Raw genomic sequence first — 20,074 nt, 5'->3', positions numbered from 1 at the left:
CTGCACTTAGGCTGAAACAGTCCCATGCACCGGCGCAGGCTGGGGACCGACTGGCTAAGAAGTGAGATGGGTCTCTGGAAGCAGTACAGCTCCATTAGCAAGGCGCTCCCCCTGGGCGAAGCAATCCCGTTAGGAAGGCATGCCCTGTGGAGCTGTCGCAGGCTCCTGAAAAAGCCCCCCGCAGTACTGCCGGCGGGGCTGGATGCTTTCCCTGCAGATAGCTCTGATTCGGTTTCTTACTGCTTTGCTACTTGTCTACACCTGCAGGGCACTATCTCCGGGGGTCAAGGGAAGTGGTGCATTGGCTGAATTTGCACTGTCCTTCCTCTGCCCTCCTCCTCCTGCCATTCACACCCATGTTTTCCTGTTGGCAGTGGCCAGGCTCGCAGACTACATGACCCTGACGGTTCATTGTCAGGGTCCTGCTGGCAGAGAGAGTCCTTCTCTTGGGTCAGAGACAGACATGGTCCTTTCCTGGCTTTGGATGCTAAGGGACGTGATGCTCCAGGTTCTTCCCCGGTTCCAGTGGGGATGGACTCCCACTGGAAGCAGCAGACAGCCCTGCCTTGCCCTTCTGAGAGGAGATTTTTGGCCTTATCCCACCTTTATTTCAAATCACCTCATCACCATCTGGCTGAAACGGAAGCCAGATATTTCCTTCAAGGGCCAAAAACGAGCTCAGGGCAGCTTCTGCGGTGGCAGAGCCACTGGGGAAATGGATGCTTCAAGGTGGGAGGATGCAATTTGTACTCAAGACAGGCTAGGACATAAAGGTGCATTGCCTTTAATAAAAGATATCGCATTTACCCAAAGAACCTTGTTTGCCTATGTCCTTAGATCAGCACGGCCACAACCTACACACTTGTCTTTAATTGAAATGCATTGGATCCACCACTGACAAGGCCTGTGGTCTGTCCAGAGGGGTACCGTGACGGATGGCAGGACCATGAATGGAAAGCCTAGAGCATTGTACAACCAGAAGTCATCAATCCACATTGTCGGAAGGCACGCACCGTCTATTTGCATGCAAGTTGTGTAGGCCAAAAATGCCTTGTCAAGAGCCTTGTAACCAAACAGCCAAGTCAAACTTGTTGCCTGAATATCCCGAGAACGCACATTGGTCTCGCAGCTGATAGACATGAAATGTGCCTTGAAGATCGGGATGATGATTTTCTTCCTGGGGGGTTTTGTCTCTTCCCAAACGCTTGCCAGACAAAACCATGTGAAGCAATGCAAAGCGGCATAGGAGCTAAGTGGAGTGGTTGTAGGCTGAATAAAGTACAGATTCAGCAAGGTACACGTGTGCTTCTTTCCTTGGTTTAAATACGAGCAGTCCCACTGAAGTCAATGCTCAGGTGCTTATAAAATGAGGCGCATGCTGAAGTATCTTGTCGGACTGGGCCACTGTCATAACGCCGCTAGCAGATGCTAACTAGGTCTCTGTTATTTAGTGGCCCTAATTTATTAAACCAGTCAGCAATATTCTGTGAAAAGTAGTACCAGGAAAGGGAGCAGAGCAAGCACTAAGTTTCCAATTTCTGCTGGATCAGACCCCCAGAGATCCTTGAGATCTGATGCATTCACAGGGAATGCTATTGCCTTGCTTGACTTGCCGTGACTCATAAGCAGATGTGCCCAATTTACATTACAGCTTAATACCTTTGTTTAAAAAATGTTATTTCAAGACAAATGTGTTAAAGCAGATGTTTCCAGTAAAACAAATATTTGCGTAATTTACAAACAACTTCCGCTGCCAAAACTCATTAGAAAATGTGGAAAAAGAAAAATAGTTCTGTGTAGCAAAAAACCCCCAACAACCCAAGCCCTAAAAATAAAACATACTGAGAATGCATTTCCACATGTTGGGTTAAAATAGCTACAGAGCTTTGATGAATCAGTCCTGTGTTGTGTGGAGAGGGAGGCATGGCTTGTAGAAGGCCTAACACAATAAAAATAAGGCCAATACAAAGCAATTCTTTTTATTTAATCACTCAGACCACCATGTAAAGGTGTGGAGTGAGATTTTGTGCTTAAAAAGCAAGCACAGAAAGGCAGCAGGAGGTTTTCACAGGCTCCTAAATCACTCGCGCGTTCTGAGAACCTGAAGCCTTGGCTCCCAAAATCGTCATTTTATTGAATGGGTGCCGAGTCTCTGGGCAGGCAGCAGCCTGGGCTGGAGTCCTGCAATCTCGCACCCATTTTATGCAATGAACCCTGGTTGTGGGGTGTCTCCAGAGTGCAGTGGACGGGACAGCAGGGTTTGTGGGCTGCTGTTCTTCCCTTCCTCATCCCGCGTGGTGGCTCTGGGGCTGAATGGAGAACCCGGGGATCTGGGTTCTCACCCTAGCTCTCTCTGGTTAACCTCCATAATGTGTACAAGCACCCCCTGAGCTGTGTCCTTCCCTATGGACCTTCCCTGCAATAAATTGCTGCAAGATCCCAGCATGGCAGGTCCAGAGCTGCCTTGCTGCAGCACTGGGGGTCAGCAGATCTGTGCATTGGAGGATCTATCTGCTCAGCCCAAATCCTCTCCCCAGGGGTTATTCCAAGGAGCCAGGGCACAGGTGGGGGTCCCTTTAGGGGTCAGGTTTGCTGAATCCACCTTCTATAAAGCCACCCCAGTGCTGGCGCCCCAGCCTTGTGGCTAACCCCGCTCCTGCGTTGTATACAGTCCATCTCCCCGCTAGCCTTCGAGCCTCGAGGGGTATCGGGGTGGGAGATGGACGAGTGCAGCAGCCGTGCAGAGGGGCAAACCCACAGAGCTCAAAGCAAGCTGCCTTGGCTGTCATGTCAGCAGGGCGTTGCTCAAAGCAGCTGCGATCCCTCCCTCCCTAGGAATCTGCTTCTATGCATTGCAGGGCTGCGGGGGGAAGAGATGATTCCTGTCTTCTCAATCCACTTTTACCTTGAACTGCTGCTCGCCTGCTCTGTGAACAGAGCAAACATGCAGTTGTCTTTGTTGCTGCCGTTACCTCTTATTGTGTGGAAGGCTGTTTGCTTTGAGGGTTAGACCCACTTCCCGGGTTCGCCCCACAGCTTGGAAGCAAGTTTTAGAAGCTCTGCCGTACCTGATCCTTTGAGGCCTGCTTTTTTGCCCTGCCTCCATTGTCTGAGATGGGGCTGCCTGCTCATACAATGCCTGCAAGTTTTACACTCATGTTACATACAATTTGACACCCCATGTGGGCTTAATGGCATTCCCAGGCTCCAGCTGCACCACGGATAGCAATTTTGTTAGCCACAAGAGCTAGCAAGCCCTCTTGCCTTCCTTTTCTGTGCTGCACAGGTATTAATTTTTGTTGCACGCCCACCTGAACACCATCTATTGTACACTGGCATCTGTTGCCAAAGCTACAATGCTTTCCTGAAAGAGGGGCTTCCAGTGATGTGAAGGCATTTAATTGTAGCATCAAGCAGGCTGTGCTGCTGAGTCCCTCCTTGCTTGGCACTTGCACCCGCGACAAGTGGTTTGACGCAGTTTTGAGAGGATGCGATGCTACCCAAGCAGATGGAAATGAGCATCCATACATGAGCATGGAGGAGGGCATCCTCACCAGGAGCAGGCAGAAGGCTGGGCACTAACCCTGGCCGTGCCGGAGTGGGAGATGCCACCCGTGATGTGCCACTGACTGGTCTTGGGAAACACCGCAGTCGTGTCCCTGTGACATGTTCCAGCCACTGCTCTGCCATCTTCCTCCAGCATTTAATGGCCTTCATGCTGCGAGTCATCGCCAAAAACATCCCTGAAGCCACCGAGGTTGCAAATGCACCTGCAAGCCACATAGGCAGGGGACTGCTGCCGTGAATGGACGGAGCCAGGGCAGACGTGGGGTTGTCTTGCTATGCCGGGGTGCGTGCGTATGTGCTAAGGCACGCCTCCTCATCTCAAGAAATGTCCTCGTGGACATGGGCATGGTGGTCTCTTGTTCTCGTCCAGAAACGGGGCAGAAAAACTCTGCCTGTTCCTTCCCCCATGGTTTTTTTCTGACATGGGTGTTGCAGTGGTCACCGAGATCTCCTTCAACGAGCAATAGAAAAGAGAACAGATGTTTTGAAAGGCTTCTGTGGCCTCAAAAGGCCTCCTGTGGCCTAGAAGCAGGGTTTTTTTTTACTGGCCACCATTTTAAAAAATGGCAGTACCCTGAATTTTCCATCCTCCCCTTGGCCAAGAAAGTGCCGATGGCAGCAGGACCTTGTGCTGGCCTGTAGAAATAATGGCAGAGAGGACGAACCGATCTACCCCATGAAGAGGCATGTGGGATATTCAGCCTCTCCCAATCCTTCCCGTGGCATCGGTTTCCTTTGCATTTGTTTTCATGATGAACGTTTTCGGCACAAACTCTTTGAACGATGTTAAGAAACATTTGGATGCTCATCTTGCTGGGATTCTTTGACCCCAGCTGGCTTCCTGCCCCGGGGCAGAGGGCTGGACTCAATGATTTCCCAAGGTCCCTTCAGCCCTAATGTCTATGAAATCTGTGAATTTGGAGAAGCCCCAACCTCCAGGGCATTCAACGAAGAGGAAGCCTAGGTTGGAAGGCAATTCTGGATGATATTCCTGAACTGCTTTGTGTCCACGAGCGAAACCACTTGGTGCAACCTCACTTTGCCTCCGTTTAAACCGTCTGCAGTGGAGGCCAGTGCAAATACCTCTGGGCAGAGCTGAAGGGGGTTTAATTAATGTCTGCAGAAGGCAAAAAGCATTGCTATAGTAATGCTTTGCTTTTTCATTTTTAAAACCACAGCTCAGATAGTTTTGTCTGGGAAAATCATTACTGTCAGCTTCCCTCCCCATCTCGGCGGCTGTGATGAGTGGGCCATCCTTGCTCGGTGTAGCTGTGTGTGCTGCATGCTGCAATTTGTTGCAGTCTTGAAAAGGTCAAGGTTCCCCGGGGATTCAAAAGGTACAATTAAAAACAAAAAAAAGGAGCATTGTGTTTATTGAAAAAAGGAGTTCAGAGGGGGAGAAGGGCCGGGATGAAAGGAAACAGCAAAGGAAAGGTGAAGGTTACAAGACAAAAGCGATGCACAGAATCAACCTGGCTCGTTCCAGTCTTGAATGAAATCAGTGCAGCCAGGATTGCAGCGGTAATTGTGATTGAGGGGAGATAAGCTTGATGACCCAGTGTGGCCTGATGGAGCACTGGCCTGGGACTCAGAAACCTGGGCTCTGTTCCCTGTTTTGCCCCTGTGTAAGTGGGGGTCGCTTGCTTCTCTTTATGCAATGCTTTCTGTTTTTTGTGGTGCCGGCAATCTATTTCCCCCGCTGTAAAAGGGGATGAGGATCCTTTTCCTTTATTAAGGGCTTTGGAAACCTCTGCTTGGAAAGCACGAGCAGGTTTTGAGCCGGTTTGAACAAGGTGCTCATTGATGCCTGCGTCTCGGGGGACACCGTGCATAGCTGAGTAAATGGAGCCGCCTCCGTGTCGAAGGGAGCGGAGGATTTGCTGTTGGAAAAAATGTTCTTTTCCCCGTTCTGCTGATTTCTGCCCTTCTGGGCTGATTCTTCATGGGGGCAGTCCACAGCTACATTTTGGGGTCAGGAAGGACGCCCGTCTTGCTGGAGTCATCTGATCCTAGCAGTCTTTCCTGCCCAAGTGCAGGGGGCTGGACTGATGGTCTGTAAGGTCCCTTCCAGGCCCAAACAACTATGAAACCATGACATTTGGCCCGATTGTGCTCCATGGTCTGTGCAGGGAGGGAGCCTCCCTCTCCCTCATAGAAAAAGCCCTTCCAGGGCAATGTCCTGCCTTCCTTTGGCTAAGACAGGGGATGCCTAGAGGACCGCACACTCCTAAGCCACTCGATGACGGACCTCCCACGGCAGCAGACGTTGGGCACACGTTTCTTTCCTACCTTGTGTGCCCCGAAGAGGTGGAAACGTGCCCAGCGTCCTGTAGGTCTGGAGCAGACATTGCATAAACCGGTTTGAGCCCAATCAGTTAAGTCTGATGCTACATTCATCCAGGTTTATCTTAAACCAGTTTCAGCCATTTTTAAACTGGTTCATGTGACCTGAACATCTGTTTTGTTACAGGCTTAGACCAGTTTCTGATCCCCTAAACTGGTTTGTGTGTCATGTCTGTCCCTAGCCCTCGGGTGCAGCCACACCGCTGACAGCTGCGTTGCAGGGGTAGCGCATCCTGCCTCGCAGCGGCTCTCCGCAGCAGTCAGGAAGCAAGACCGAAACCTCCTCGGCTGGGGTTCCCCAGTGGGAAGAGCACAGTTCGCTGTGGCAGGTGGGTCCTCGACCGGCTTAGCGCTCATCAGCAAGGAGACGTGTTTTCAGGCTGCCCGTCCGGTTTGTCCCTGCTCCCGTTCCTCACTTTTTTTCCATCAGGAGGCCTCCCCGTATATTATCTGTCCAGTGATGGCATGTGCTGATTACTTCTTTCTGTTGCTATTACACTTCTGGCAGCTAGCCTCATAAATCCTGGTGCGGATATTCTGCCTAGCGGCGAACAATCTCCCTCAATGCCTCAAGAAAGAGTAAACAGGGGACAGCTCCATCTGCTTTCCTGTTATTTCTGTGCAGTGCTTTGCAATTAGGTCCCAAAATAACTTTATTTTGCAGCCATCCCGTCAAACAAAGGAATAAAAAATTACCTTTCCGTCCTGGGCAGACACTGGATTGCCCTGCAAAGATTAAGTAAACTGGGGGAAATATTGCAGGTTCTGAGATTTTTACCGATTGTTTAAATACAGGCAGATTTTTTTTTTTTTCTTTTTCATTGTCTGTAAAGATTTCCCTTTGCTTGCGTTCATTGTGATCAGGATTTTGTGTGGATGTTGAACATAAAAGAAGCAGGGAACAGATTGGCTGTTCTTAAAGTCCTAGCGCAGACAAATGACATGATGTAAAAACAAAATGCAGCTTTTAAATTTGCTACCTCGTTCACACGTTATTAGGTACAAAATTAAATGTTGTACAGAAGCTTTTATGGCACACAATGCGTTCGAATTGTAACGCAGGCTTGACGTTCGGTCTCTTTTGTGCGATCTGCTAACGTTTTACAATGCTTGCCATCGAACATTAACATAAATAAATTAACGTTTTACAAGTGTAAATGTTTTATTCCACATGAGTCGGGGAGGATATTTTGAAGGGGAAGAAATGTAAATAGAATGAAATTCTTAAGCAAGATTATTGATATGACAGGACTAAAGACCTTGGGATTCTGTGAAAAGTGCCTCTTTTCATCCCTTTAATAAGTCCATTACTTGCACTCGGGAATATTTTAAGGCCCTTTTCATGCTGAATCTAGAGTTGAGCATGCTTTGCATTTCAAGCTTTGTCTATGAATCAGTAGAAGCCAAAGTTATTTCTGCTTTAAAATAACAGGAGCAGGGAACAGCTAATCTCTTTTCATTCGGAGTCCTTACATTATTTTACTGGACAGAGTTTGTGTTGGCTACAAAACAGGGCATTCACAAAATCTATGAGAAGGAATTTAGGGTAAGAATGAAGCCTAGATTGCAGTATGCATAAAGGCTTCTTTTCCTGAGGCCATTAAGAAATTCCAAATCTCTGCTATTTTGAATAGTAACATTAAATTAGCCTTGCTAATTTCAGTAATTCAAGCTGATAGCTGAGTTTACAAATCTACCAGATGAGACCTTCCCATAATTACAATCTCAATGTGCTTTTCATCTAAGGTGAGTCGATACAAAAAAAAAAAAGAGAGAGAGAGAGAGGGGGGAAAAAAATGCTCTTTCTGTTCTGCCTTTCGAGATGAATATCTCTAAAGAGCAGTTATGTGGCTGCACTGCATCAGTAAGACATTTCCCATACTGGGCTGGGAAGTTCATTTTTCCTGTGCCGTGTAAGTGCTAGAGCACATGAGAGTCGAGATTTTTCACTGTCTTGTTTATTTGAGTCGTGTTGATTTTCTTTTGGCCGAATACTCCTCCTGCTTTGTGTGGTATTTAGAGCTCGGTTTTTAATTGTGCGCTCTTAGGTAATGATCTCTGCTGGGAAAAGAAACGATCTGGGTATTTTATCTCCTCTCATGGAAAAAATAAATAAATCTGTGATGGGTAGAGCAGCCTAAGAGCTGGTAGAGTGACAGTGAAAAGCAAAGCAAACCCCCAGCTTCTCAAGAGGAGCTTGATTTCTCCAGGCTGTTGTAGGACTAGAAATTCACAGCAAGACTTGGTGGGGCAGATTTTTAGAGCTGCCCTCGCACCAGCGCTGTCAAAACAGAGGCACTCTGAAAGCAGCATCTGAAAGGTGTTAATTTTATTTGAACAGCAGATGGCCGAGTCTGGTGGGGGAGATTTCATAGCAATGCCTATCTCTAGCTGAAAAGTTTGTAAAAACATCCGTGTCTTCAAAATCTGAACATTGGAGTTCTTCGGTGAGAAGCGGCGTGCCAGGCAGTCTGACACGCACCAAACACACGTCTGGGGACATGCAGCTCACGTTACTAAACTTGGGCGGAAATCTTATTTTCTCTTCTACATGCCAACGTTTTGAATTTTTTTCGTTTTGCTAAATTGGAATGAAAAACCAAAATTTCCTGCAAAATAAAAACTGAAAGAAAAATTCTGTTTGGGGAACAATGCAATGTCTCTTTAAATTGGTCGTAATTTTTTATGTTAAAATATGACACATAAGTCAAGGCACATATCTGCTGGGCATGTCTACATGTGCAATGAATGCGCCTGAATTTTCTGTGCAGAAAATTTAGGCTCATTAAAGCACTCCCTGGCGCACGTCTACATGTGCGTTCCTATCGGGAGCAATTTGAGCCTGACAGGAGCAGCCCAGTCTAGGGCTGCTCCTGCCAGGGGTGGCTCCAGGTGCCCTTGGGCACCAGGCAAGGACTGGTAGGGAGTACGGGGGCTAACCCCCCAGCTCAGCGGGCAGCTCTGGCCCAGCTGGGAGGAAATTGGGCTGGCCCTGAGCTGGGGAAGGGGAGCTGTCCTGGTTGGGCAGGCAGCTGCCTCCCAGCTATGTAGAGATTGGGGCCCATCCCGATCTCCACAGGGCACGGAGAGCAGTCCCAGCTGTTGGGCAGCTGCTTAACAGCCACGTGGCGATCAGGACCTGTCCTGATTGCCACGTGGCTGGGAGAGCTGTGCTGGATGCCTCCCAGCTACATGGAGATCAGGACCTGTCCCCATCTCCATGTGGTTGTGAGAGCTGTCCTGGTGGCTGGGACAACTCTTTCTGCCCCGGGGAGATCAGGACGGGTCCCAATCTCCACGTGGCTGGGAAGCAGCTGCCTGGCAGCTGGGATGGCTCCTGCAGCCACGGGAAGATCGGGACAGGTCCTGATCTGCACGTGGCTGGCAGGCAGCATCCCACTGAGCCAGGACAGCTCTCCCCGTCCCCTGTGGCACCTACCGCTTAGGCTGACCGGGAGCAATTTGCTTCCGGTCAGCGTCTATACATGCGGTACAGTATATTAGTTAATGCGCCATTTTTCTAGTACCTGCATTTACAGGTGCTAGCAAATGGCACATTACATTAATATACTGCACAGTAATTGCTGCGCACATGTAGACAATGATGCTTTACTGCTCATTAGTGTAATGTGCAGTAAAGCATCTTGTGTAGACGCACCCGTGGCATATTAAAATTGAACGTTGGATGTAACACAAAAGTTGAGATGAAGCAAAATGATGATGTTGAAAGGAAACATCCCGATATTGTCCAAACAGAGCGTTCTCGCTCTTCCCGTCACAAACGTTGTCCAAGTTGACACGTTCCCGGGGAATGTTTCCGTTTCTGACGCAGCTGCGTTGTCTGATGGGATGGATGCTTTTTGTTGAACATTTTTCAACCCGTTCTAACTTCTGCCTTGTGCTACCTCTGCCTTCCCCAAGGCAAGCCACAACTGCAAGCCAGCCCGGCACCATCGCATAGAACAAGGTTTGCATGTATAGGTGAAGGTGGACAGCTCCAGGCGCAGGCAAGGAGAAGTTTGGCAGACTGGCAAGCGGCAGCTCATTTCAAGCTCTTCTTGGAGCGAGGCGGTTGCATTTGCTTAGCACTGCAGTCTGCTGAAGGGCTCAGATAAATGAAGCACTCCAGCTAATGTCCTGAATGGTGCTCAGGGTGAAGTTCACTTAAAAGAAACCCTACAGTAAAACCTAAATAGCAAAGTAAATGAAGTAGTCCTCATTACCCAGCCACTCTAATAGAGGCCAGACCTCCAGGCAGCACAGTGATAAGGAGACCGTAGGACAGGAAAATCTGTGCTAATCTCAAGGAGTCAACAGGTCCCTGTTTGCTGGAAGGCAGAGGGTTTGGGATGAACTCGGTGATCTGCAGTGTTTCCATGGCCAGTATCTGGGGCTGCTCTCCCTGTCTATAGCAGGTGCGCTAGGATTTGCTGACATTGCAGGGAGACTCTAGCAGGGAGTGGAGTAGGCTTGTGAGGCAATTTGGGGAGTCATTATCTTTAATCTCCAGAATCCATTTTGCAGAAGATTTTATATTTTTAAAAGGATTTACCAATCGGATGACAAAGGTCTTTACTCTGACTTCCCACTGGGATCGTGGCATATTGTCTACATTTTCATTTGAAGTCCTGAGCCGTAATGGATGGGAGGGGATTGAACAGCAGCCTTCACCTCCCTGCCGGGGGCTGCAAAGAGGATGGAGCTGGACTGGTCTCAGTGGGGGCAGATGACAGGACAAGGAGCAATGGGCTCAGGCTGCAGCAAGGGAAGTTGAGGTTGGATATTAGGAGAAAACTTTCTCACTAGGAGGGTGGTGAAGCACTGGAACAAGCTCCCCAGAGAGGTGGAGGACTCTCCATCCTTGGATGTGTAAGACCTGGCTAGACCAACCTTTGTCTGGAATGATGTAGTTGGGGCTGGTCCTGCTTGGAGCAGAGGGGTGGACTAGATGTGACCTCCTGAGCTCCCTTCCCACTCTCATTTTCTATTATTCTGGTTCTGTACTGGGTAAAGCAGCACCCTAGGGACATCTCAGCCATCAAATGACACAAGGGTGCTGATCTAGTGACTCAAAGGATCAGGGGTGCTGTGCAGACCCTAGATCTCCTGGTGAAGGAGCAGGAGGAGACATCGGATCTCTTCTCCCGGACTGCCCACGTCCCTCCTTTGTGCGACTGCTGCTTGACAAAGGAAACTTTAGGTAACAACCCTAGTGATGCCTCTTACGATGCTCAGAGCTTGCTACCGTCTTCAGCACCTCAAGTCTCTGCTCCTGCTGCCTCTTGTAATGTCTGGAGCAGCTCTTGATGATGGTCAGGATCACATTAGCAGGCCTCCTCCAGCCACCCTCTCTGGCCCGGGGCTTCAGAGGCTAGTTGCTTTTTATAGAGGAGCTGCTGATTGCCATGGACCAGCCAGATGGGGTTTATCCCTTTATGGCCGTGCTATATGATGGCCATCAGTTTGTCCATATGTGGCCACCAGACGGTCCCCATACAGTAAAGCTAGGGTTACCAGCTTGGAAAAGATCCTTGTGCCATGGGTGATGGATGTCTCCCTCCTGGGACTAGGAGAAATTCAGGGTTAATGCATGAAACCAAACAGGCACCTTCCCAGGTTCCCAAACAGGAGGGGGCTGAATCTGGGGGATGGGATGACCCTATATCATCTGCCACGGGGTTTTTACATCTTACTCTGACATAGCTGGTGCCAGGCAGACAGGACGTGGAGGTAGACAGTCTTTGGTTGGGTCCAAAACCGGCTCTCCTGCCCCCCCGGCACGCACCCGTGTGCTTCAGCCTCCCCTGGATTTGTCTTTTGTTCTTTCTTTCTCCCTTTCCAAGCCTCTTCCCTCCTTGTCCTCCTGTTTCTGTCTCTCCCGCCTGCCATTTTGCATTTATTTCTCTCTCCTGGTCCCTTCATCCTCCTCTCCGTGCCTCTTCCTCCTCAGCACATGCTGCTCGGATCACAGCGCTTTGCGCTGAGCAGAGGCCTGGCCACTCCTGCCCCATGTTGTTACAATCCTGTTCTTCCACTTAATGCCGGTGGCATTTGTTAATTGCTAATAGATTACACAAGCGCCGTTTGCTAAACACGCTTTCATTAATCCAGTCTGTGGCACAACGCAGAAGCTCTTTCACTCATTGCCAGAGGAAAAAAAAAGATTAATGCAGAAGCCGTCGCCAGAGTCTCTTCAGGGCAAAACTGGAATGAGATGCAACAAAGTAAGGCAACAAGTGCCTTTTCCAAAGTGAGCTTGGGATTGATGGTTGGGACTCTGGAGACTGGCACGATTTTGGAAAACTTGGTCTTCTGACACCTGAATTCCTGGAGGTTGCTCTACGATGCATCTATAAGGGCAGGTCCAAAGAGAAGGGTGCAGAGATGTTGCTTGGGGAAAAATGCACCCTACTTGCAGGAATTGCTGAGCTTTCTGTATGTGAAATACACCCCAGAGTTCAGGGTGCGGCGATAGAGTTCGTCTCCTCCCTCTCAACCTCTGCTCCAGACTAGGTGAGGAGAACGAGAAGAATTAATTGCAATTCAGTTTATGCAGCAGCAGCAGCAGCTGATTTGCAGTATTTGAAATGGCAGCCTTGTCCCATGGCCCGTGGTTAGCGGAGTGGGATTGGCATCGATCCCTCTTCTGCAGGAGACCCTGGGCTTACCTGCAGCTATCACACGTGGCTGTGCTCTAGCCCCGGATGAACTTCACCCCAAATCAATATTGCCCTTGGAATAATCTTTGCGTCCTTTGGGTTGTCTAGAAAAACATGTTCTTGCAGGCAAGTGGCACGTGCCGTGAATCGATTTATGTCTGGATGATGGAGATGGGCCCACCGCTTCATTATATCATATGCCTGACCCTCAGCTAGTGTATTAGCACTGATGAGGACAATTAGCAAGCAGGCTGGTGGTCCCGAACATGAGCACTGATAGCCCAAGGGAGAAACTCCTTTTTCAGTCAAATGAAGTGTTTTTTTTTTCCCCCTAAATGATGGAGGTCTCTGGGATGAGCAGATCTGGTGGTGCCCTGCACTGGGGTGAGGCTAGCAGGGCTCCCTCCGCGTGTTTTGCCCAGGGAATCCCTTCCCCATGGGAGCAAGAAGAACCAAAACCAGGTCTTCAGCAAGCTGCACTGCTCCATCTCGGGCATTACTGCCATAGACCAAGAAGGAAGAGTGCCCATACCAAGTGTGCTGCAGTCTTAGAGCACGAAGACTCATCAAATGCTTCATTTCGACCACAGGCAGCAAATCAATATGTTGCTATATTAGGTCTAATGCTGAAACCATCTGCTGGGGCAACCTTGGCCATTGGCACGCCCAGAGACTTGGCTGTGGGATGACATTCCCTTGCTGCGGCATCTCGAGAGCAGCTCTTCTTTCCTGGCCTTGCTTGGAGATCAGTCGGCTGGTTGGAGCAAACCTTCTGGCCCCCTTTGAAGTCCTTTTCCCTTTGCTTGCAAGGAATTTGCTTCCAGTTATTTGCTTAAGAATATGCTGCCCATTGATGGTTAAAGAAGGGACATAAATCTGTTTTCCGCAGGAATGTGCGTGCCTTCTGTAATGCTGCCTACATGCCAGCGCTTATCCTCCTGGCATTTTTAGGCCAGCTGCAATGGAAACGATTATGCCAACTTGAAAACAATCTACTTCTGGTTTAACTGTCTTTGTAGATGCTTCCAAAACAGCGCCGCGGTTCAGGAAGAAGAGCATTTTAATGACTTGTACCTGATAAGCTTGTGCAGAGAGAGTTCACGTCACTCTAATAGCAACCTGCAGAAGAATGTCGCTCCTTCCTTTTGTAGACGCGGAAAGCACGTCTTTCGGAGCGCACAGCTGTTCGAGAGTGTCATCCACGCGGCGTGTCGGAGCAAGAATGAGGATTGTAGCTTTTGATGTGCTAGGAAGGAGCATACAGCCGCTTTGTGTTAGAAGCGGCTTTTGTTTCAAAAGACATATTTAGCGGGAGTCATTTGTGCTCAGCTGGAGAAGTTGCACAAACCACAGCGAGGACCCCGGGCGACACTGTAGTGCACCCTGTTTGCAGGCAAAGATCCCGGCAGAGCTAATGATTGACTATTATTTTAAGCGCATTATCTAATCTGCAGCACAAAGGACAAAGAGGGCAAAAAAGAGAGCGAAGGCTGAGTTTGTAATTAGTACAGATTGTTGGAAAGACCCTCTGGACTCGGCTGGACTGATTATAAACAGAAACAGATTTTTTGGAGTTTGCATGAAAAATCACTGTGCCGGGCCAAAGGGTTACTTTTCAGCCGAAACCATTGCAGTTTATGGTGCTCGTAGCAAGCTGGAAGGGTTAGAAGCACAAAGAAAGGGGCAGCTAGGAAGTGCAGATGGATAAACAGGACCATTGAGCAGCAGCCCATCTTTTTGGCTGTCTCCATGTGGTGAAAACAGGTTGATTTGGTTTTTGGGGTTTTTTTTAACATGATTTAAATGGCTTATTTTAAATGGTTTATATTCTCTCTCTTACCTGAATGTGACTTTAAAAAGAAGAAAAAAAAAAAGGAAAAGAGATCCCTGGCTTTTGGATCTTGTTTTTCCCCAGATGGATTTAATGGCATAAAATGCTTTTGAACCTGAAAGCTTGCTTAAAATTTTGCTTTCCAACTATTTAAGTTGGTCTAATAAAAGATCAGATTCACCCAAAGAACCTCGTCTCCCCATTACTGGAAGTTTAAGGGTGACCAACCTCCTAATCTGATTTTGCTGCTTTTTTTTATGGGGAGCCATTTCAGGCGTGTTCCTGGTTAGGAAAGCTCGTCTTGAAATCTGTCATGGTTTGCTGCTTCTCTCCTGCAGGATTTAGAGGTACCAATAAGTCAATAGAAGCAAAAATGAATCGGTGTAAAAATATACAGACCGCCGCAAATCAAGCTGGAGCGAGAAACAATGCGGGATCTATTTAAAGAGCAAGCCATGCCCAAATAGACCTTTGAGAGTAATCAGACAGTGCCAGGATAGTATTGCTTAGGCCTTTGAAGACAACAGCGCTTTTGTGTCCTTGCTTTTAATTTGGTCGAACAAAATGAGAGCTGTACAAGCAAAGCCAGAATTTCCAACTTGTGGGAAATTCCCCGACTCGAAGATCGGTGCTCTCTTCTGAATCAGAGCGAAAACCCAGCCCTTCAAAGTGCCCTATTAAATGGAAATGAAAGGAAACGGTTGTGTTCAATCTAAATGTTTTGTTTCGATAGTGGTTTTTAACCTTCGCATTATAATTGGTAAGAGAACAGGAAGTTTCAAGAGAAAAAAAAAGTCAGTTCAAATGGCAAAGTTTAAAAAAAAGAAAAAAATCCCAAACAGTTTGTTCTGATAAGCATTTAATTGGAAGGCTCTTTTAAGGAATGTGCCACTGTGCCATTGGCACGTTCCCATGGAAAGTTTCGTTTTTTTGGGAAAATGGCATTTTCCAGCAGGAAAAATGTTCCACTGGAAAGTTTTCAACCAGCTCTAGTTACGACGGTGCCCCAGCTGCAGAGTGGGGTGTACCATCCCATGCAGGGGAGGCCCGTGCGTTCGAGACACGTGCCGTGGAGCGTTTGCTAGCCAAGATGCGCCAGAGACGAGAATGCGTTTGGTCCGTGTCAAAACAGCCTTCGGAAAATAGCAACCAAAGGTCAATAATTTCTTCTCCGCTGAGCTAGATTGCATTATTCCAGCTGGGTGTAAATCGGCGGCGGTGGTGTTTGAGCCTTCCAGGAAAGACTAATGAGGAAAAAAAAAGTCCGTTGTTTAATTTTATTCAATGAAAGTACATAATTGTTCCTTCGAAATGAGGGGGTGGTATAAGATGAGTGGCTGGTGTTTTACCTGGGTGCAGCCACACACCTGTTCAACCGTAATGAGGCCACGGTGGCTCCTCCACACCTTGACCGTAGCTGTTCACCCTACAGAGATCACCAGGCAGCAGGAGATGTTGCATTGCCCAAAACGCAGGGATTTTTTAGAGATTTCTCACCCAACCCTGTGCTGGTTTTCTTTGCAACTGAAAAATTGCCCAAGCTCTCTCCCTTGCCCAGAATACCATTCAGCCCATAGGCCTTCACCCCAGTTTGCCTCCATTTGCCTGCTTTACCCAGGCACCTCCCCACTTCATTTGCTTTTCTGTTTTGGGCAAGTTTCCCGGGCTGGTGACCGGGGAAGCTCGCCTTCCTGCTGGCTGCTCAAGGGGCCCTTCCACGTTCCCACGGGGGCAGTTTGTGGGCAAAGCTCATGGATTCATGCTCCTCTTACCCTCCCCAGGGGCTGTAGGAAGGCGTCTGCATTGCCATAGGTTTCCAACCTGCCTCAGCCTTACACGGTGCAGGAGGGCTCTGCAGAGAGGGACAGGACATCTGCTGCTACCAGCCCGACCTTAGCACTTAGGCCTGGAAACCTGATTCGCAAGATCAACCTAGAGATTTCAGAGAGGAGTCCAGAGTGTTAAATACCTGCTGTCCTGCTGTGGTCTTTCTGAGCTCTCTGCAACTGAAAAATTGTGGTGTTGCCTTTCTGTAGTCAAAAGATGAGTGAAAACAAAGACTTGGCATTTTCAGAGGGGTGCCTCGAGTCTAATGAGGGGTGCCTCGAGTCTGAAAAGGTTTCCCCGTCAGTCTGTGTGAAAGTAGGAAACCATCAGGCCACAGCGACCATTGCCCATTCTGGCGGCCAGGAGAGTCCTCCCGGGCTCTGTCTCTAGCTGTGTCCATCTCTTGTCTCTGATACTTAGACTTCGAGGGCAGAGACCGTCTCTTTGTCTGTACAGCACCTAGCACAAAGGAGTCCTGGCTGCTGGCTGGGGTCCCAGGCACTATGGAAATGCAAATATTGCATGTGTATCTGTTCCTTGGTCCGCCTGCTAAAACTTCCAGCGTCACTGCAGGTTGTATCAGGTGCGGGATGTCGCGGGGAACTGGAGTGAGACCCCCTATTTACAGCGATGCAGCTTGCCTGAAAGCCATCATATGGTAACAATTTTTGGCCTGGGCTAGATTTGAACCGGCTACTTAAAGTGAAAGGCAATCTCTCCCGTTGCAGGGCGTCTCCCAAGGGGTCCACTGGAAGTTTGACTTTTGCAGGGCAAGGACGGCCCGAATCTGCATATCTGTTTCAGGTCCTCGACTTGGCTCGTTTCACATGTTGATGAGTCTCTGGAGGAAGACAGCATATTTGCATTATAAAAAAAAAAGAAAGAAAAAGCCAGCTGAGGGATGAGAGGAACCCACCGTGTCTGTGGGAATCTCGGATGAGTTCGAGAGAGCTTGACACCGGGGTTTGGCTTGGCTCTGACCCTTTGTGTGTGCGTGTGTGTTCCCTTTCAATCATGTATGACCTGCCTTTGATGACCCCCAGACTGGCTCGCTTGCCGTGTGAAGATCTTGCTGCTTTGTTTTGCTCTGTGTTTGGGTATGTCGATTAAGAACCACTGCCGGGGCATTCGCGCTGGCGGTCGTGTTTCTTGGATTGATGTGGCTTTTTCGCTGGAGTGTTTATTCAGCCCGTTGGATACTGCTTGCAAGCGTGTGTGTACGGGGGGGGGGGATGCTAGCACAAAAGTGCCTTGATCTGGTCGAGCAGCAGTCCAAACTGGCCTGAAATCAGGGGGCTGGGGCCATGGAAAGGAATAGGAGCCAGAAGCCTCAGCTGGTGTAAATCAGCTCAGCTTTGCTGGCTCACAACGGGATGTCACCATGTCGCTGTTCCCTCGCCGTGATTTAATCTGCTCCCAGGGGTCTGCACATCACAGGCAGCTTGACCCCAGGAGGGGAAGAGCAGCAGCCAGGAAGCTAAGCAGACCAAACCGAACGTGCCCCCCGTGACCAGAGGCCAGAAAGCCCCGTCAAGGGTGAGATCCCTGGCTGCTGCGAGACCGCGCTAGGTAGCAGAGTTGCTGCCAGCACTGGCTTTTTGTGCTCCTCTTGTTTTTCCTTCTCTGTTCCAGGCCGAAGTTTTCCCTCTGCATTTCTGCCTTTTGGGGGTTTTTTTGCTGCTGTTCTTTCCCCAGTTTGGTGTCCTGGAGGCCTTGTCACCTTGGGCACACATCAGTGGGGCCATTTCCACCATAGCCCGGGGAGGGGAGGGAGCTTGCCCTGGGAACCCGATGTCCTGTCGCGGAGGAAACCCGGCTGTGCTGACCTCTCTGAGATCTGACGAGGGTTTTCTTCTGGCTTAGGCAAAAGAAACTCCCCTTTCATGAGGATCCTCATATTGCACCCCAGGGTCATTATTTGCATCGGCTTATTTCCGTTGCCCTTGCTCTAGCTGCCCTCTCTTTGTGAAAAAAGAGGTACAAAAAATAGCAACAGGAACCACTGATGACTTGTTGTAAAATGAAGCTGTTCCTGGAATTCACCCCTGGGGAAGGTCTCCACAGGGCAGAAGGCCTGGTTGAGTCCTGGATGAGGAGGGAAGGGGCTGACAGGCTTCGTGCCGGCTCTGTATCCTGTGCTGATGGTCTCCTATGCTGCAGCCCAGCTAGGTTTCTTTACAACTTCTGCAGAGCTGGGTGGTGCAGAGCCCGGGTGAAATGAAAGCAAAGCCAAGTCCTCCCGGACTCCTCCTTGCTTGGCACGTATTCAAAGTGCTGTCCACACACTGACCCATTCATTCTCCGAACGCTGCCCGAGAGGTGGGGGAGAAGAAATGAATTTAAAGGCCTCCTGTGTGAAAAGCACATTTTTGTCATGCGTGTAGTATGGATCTAGTTTGGGTTTCCGGTCAGGGCACTGGGAGCCTCCCAGACCCACCTCCAGTGGGACGAAAGTTAAACCAGTCCTGAGTGCTATTGAGAAGTGAGTGCCCGGGTGCATGCACAGCATCGGGGCTGGTCCTGGGCTCAGATGAACAGCTGTCAGGCAGGTTCTCCGTGGGGCAGAGCGCCAGGCCACCCATCCACCCCATTGACAGCTGTCTGAAGGACTTCAGTGGTGCATAAGCTTATACAGAGGTGGCTGTCACCCAGGGGAAGCTGCTTCAGGTAAAGTGCTAACTTCAGCAACTTTTCCTTAAGCGAAAGGATGGCTTGGGACATTGGACACCGATGCTCAAATCTCTTTGCTCTGCCACAGCCTTCCCACATGACCGGAGCAAGTCACTTAACCTCTGCACCTCTCTACCCCACCAGTAAAATGGAGTCAGTGTTTCCTCTACTCTGTGTTTCTTCTATGCACAAATGGTCTCAGTTCCAGCTGTGGCTTCTAAGGGGCATCTAGCCATGTTATCAGACCAAGCCTTGGCTGGGATGAGGTAGTTGGGGCTGGTCCTGCTCGGAGCAGGGGGTTGCACTAGATGTGACCTCCTGAGCTCCCTTCCCACCCTTATTTTCTACAGTCACGCCAGGAGTTGGTCCACTCGGCTAATTAACTCTTATTCCTTTTCCCTGTTTCCCCAGAGCTGTCGTACGACCTCGACATGGACGACGTTCCCTCGAATAAACAACTTTTGAATCAGCAAAGCAAAGACGGCTCGGTGGTCCGCAGCCTGGGATCCGGGAGCACCGTTCTGGGTCGTGTTCCCGTTGCTGCCGCTTTCGTGGTGGTCTTTTGTATGCTGGCCCACTGACTTTCTATAGCAGCTACAGCAGACTTTCCCAGAGATCGACTTCTTCCCTCGGGTGTTCGTTGCGCAGGAACAGCCGTCCTTGTGGAATATATGCACATTTCCAAAGATTAAGTTTGTTTTGTAAAATAAAAATCTGTATCTTGGCAAAAAGGGGTTGGTTCATGGTGAATTTTAGTATTAGTGGGTTAACGGTGTGCTTTCTTTCTTTTCATTTGTTGTTTTTTTTAAAAAAAAAGAAAAGTTTAATATAAAAGGGTGATACACATTATGCTTTTATCAATTTACGACGGCTGAAATTTTCACTACAGTTACGCAGACAGGCATATTTTGTCTTGACTTAATTTAAAATGCATGGCCTGAAGTCCTGGCAGCATCACATCCCCGCTCTCATCTGACTTTAATCCAGGTCTCATCCGTAGTTTAAATGGGCTGAGTCTGACTCCAGATTGGAAGCTCCATCCCAAGCCTGTCAGGTGAAGGTGGGAGATGGAGGGAGAGCATGCACCCCCAAAATGGGAGGGGAAATGAGCCAAAAGGACTGAGTTTTGTGCATTCTCCTCTGTGAAGTTGATCTGTTGCCCCTGCAGTCAGTCAAA

The 20,074-nt window shown here is 49.1% G+C and overlaps 1 protein-coding gene across 1 annotated transcript in view; it reads left to right on the top strand.

Moving 5' to 3' along the window:
- GPC3 (glypican 3) overlaps positions 1–19,695 on the top strand; it is a 228,571-nt gene extending 208,876 nt beyond the window's left edge. The window contains exon 7 of the mRNA XM_019521290.1: positions 19,309–19,695. Coding sequence (XP_019376835.1) covers positions 19,309–19,478 — 170 coding nt within the window. The 3' untranslated portion in view covers positions 19,479–19,695. The remainder of the gene's footprint in view (positions 1–19,308) is intronic.
- The last annotated feature ends 379 nt before the right edge of the window (positions 19,696–20,074 follow it).

Source organism: Gavialis gangeticus, unplaced genomic scaffold, assembly GCF_001723915.1.
Source record: "Gavialis gangeticus isolate Ggan-Ray unplaced genomic scaffold, GavGan_comp1, whole genome shotgun sequence".
NCBI classification, from domain to species: Eukaryota; Metazoa; Chordata; order Crocodylia; family Gavialidae; genus Gavialis; species Gavialis gangeticus.
The sequence above is the reverse complement of the archived record's forward strand: the minus strand, read 5'-3'. Positions and strand labels throughout refer to the sequence as shown.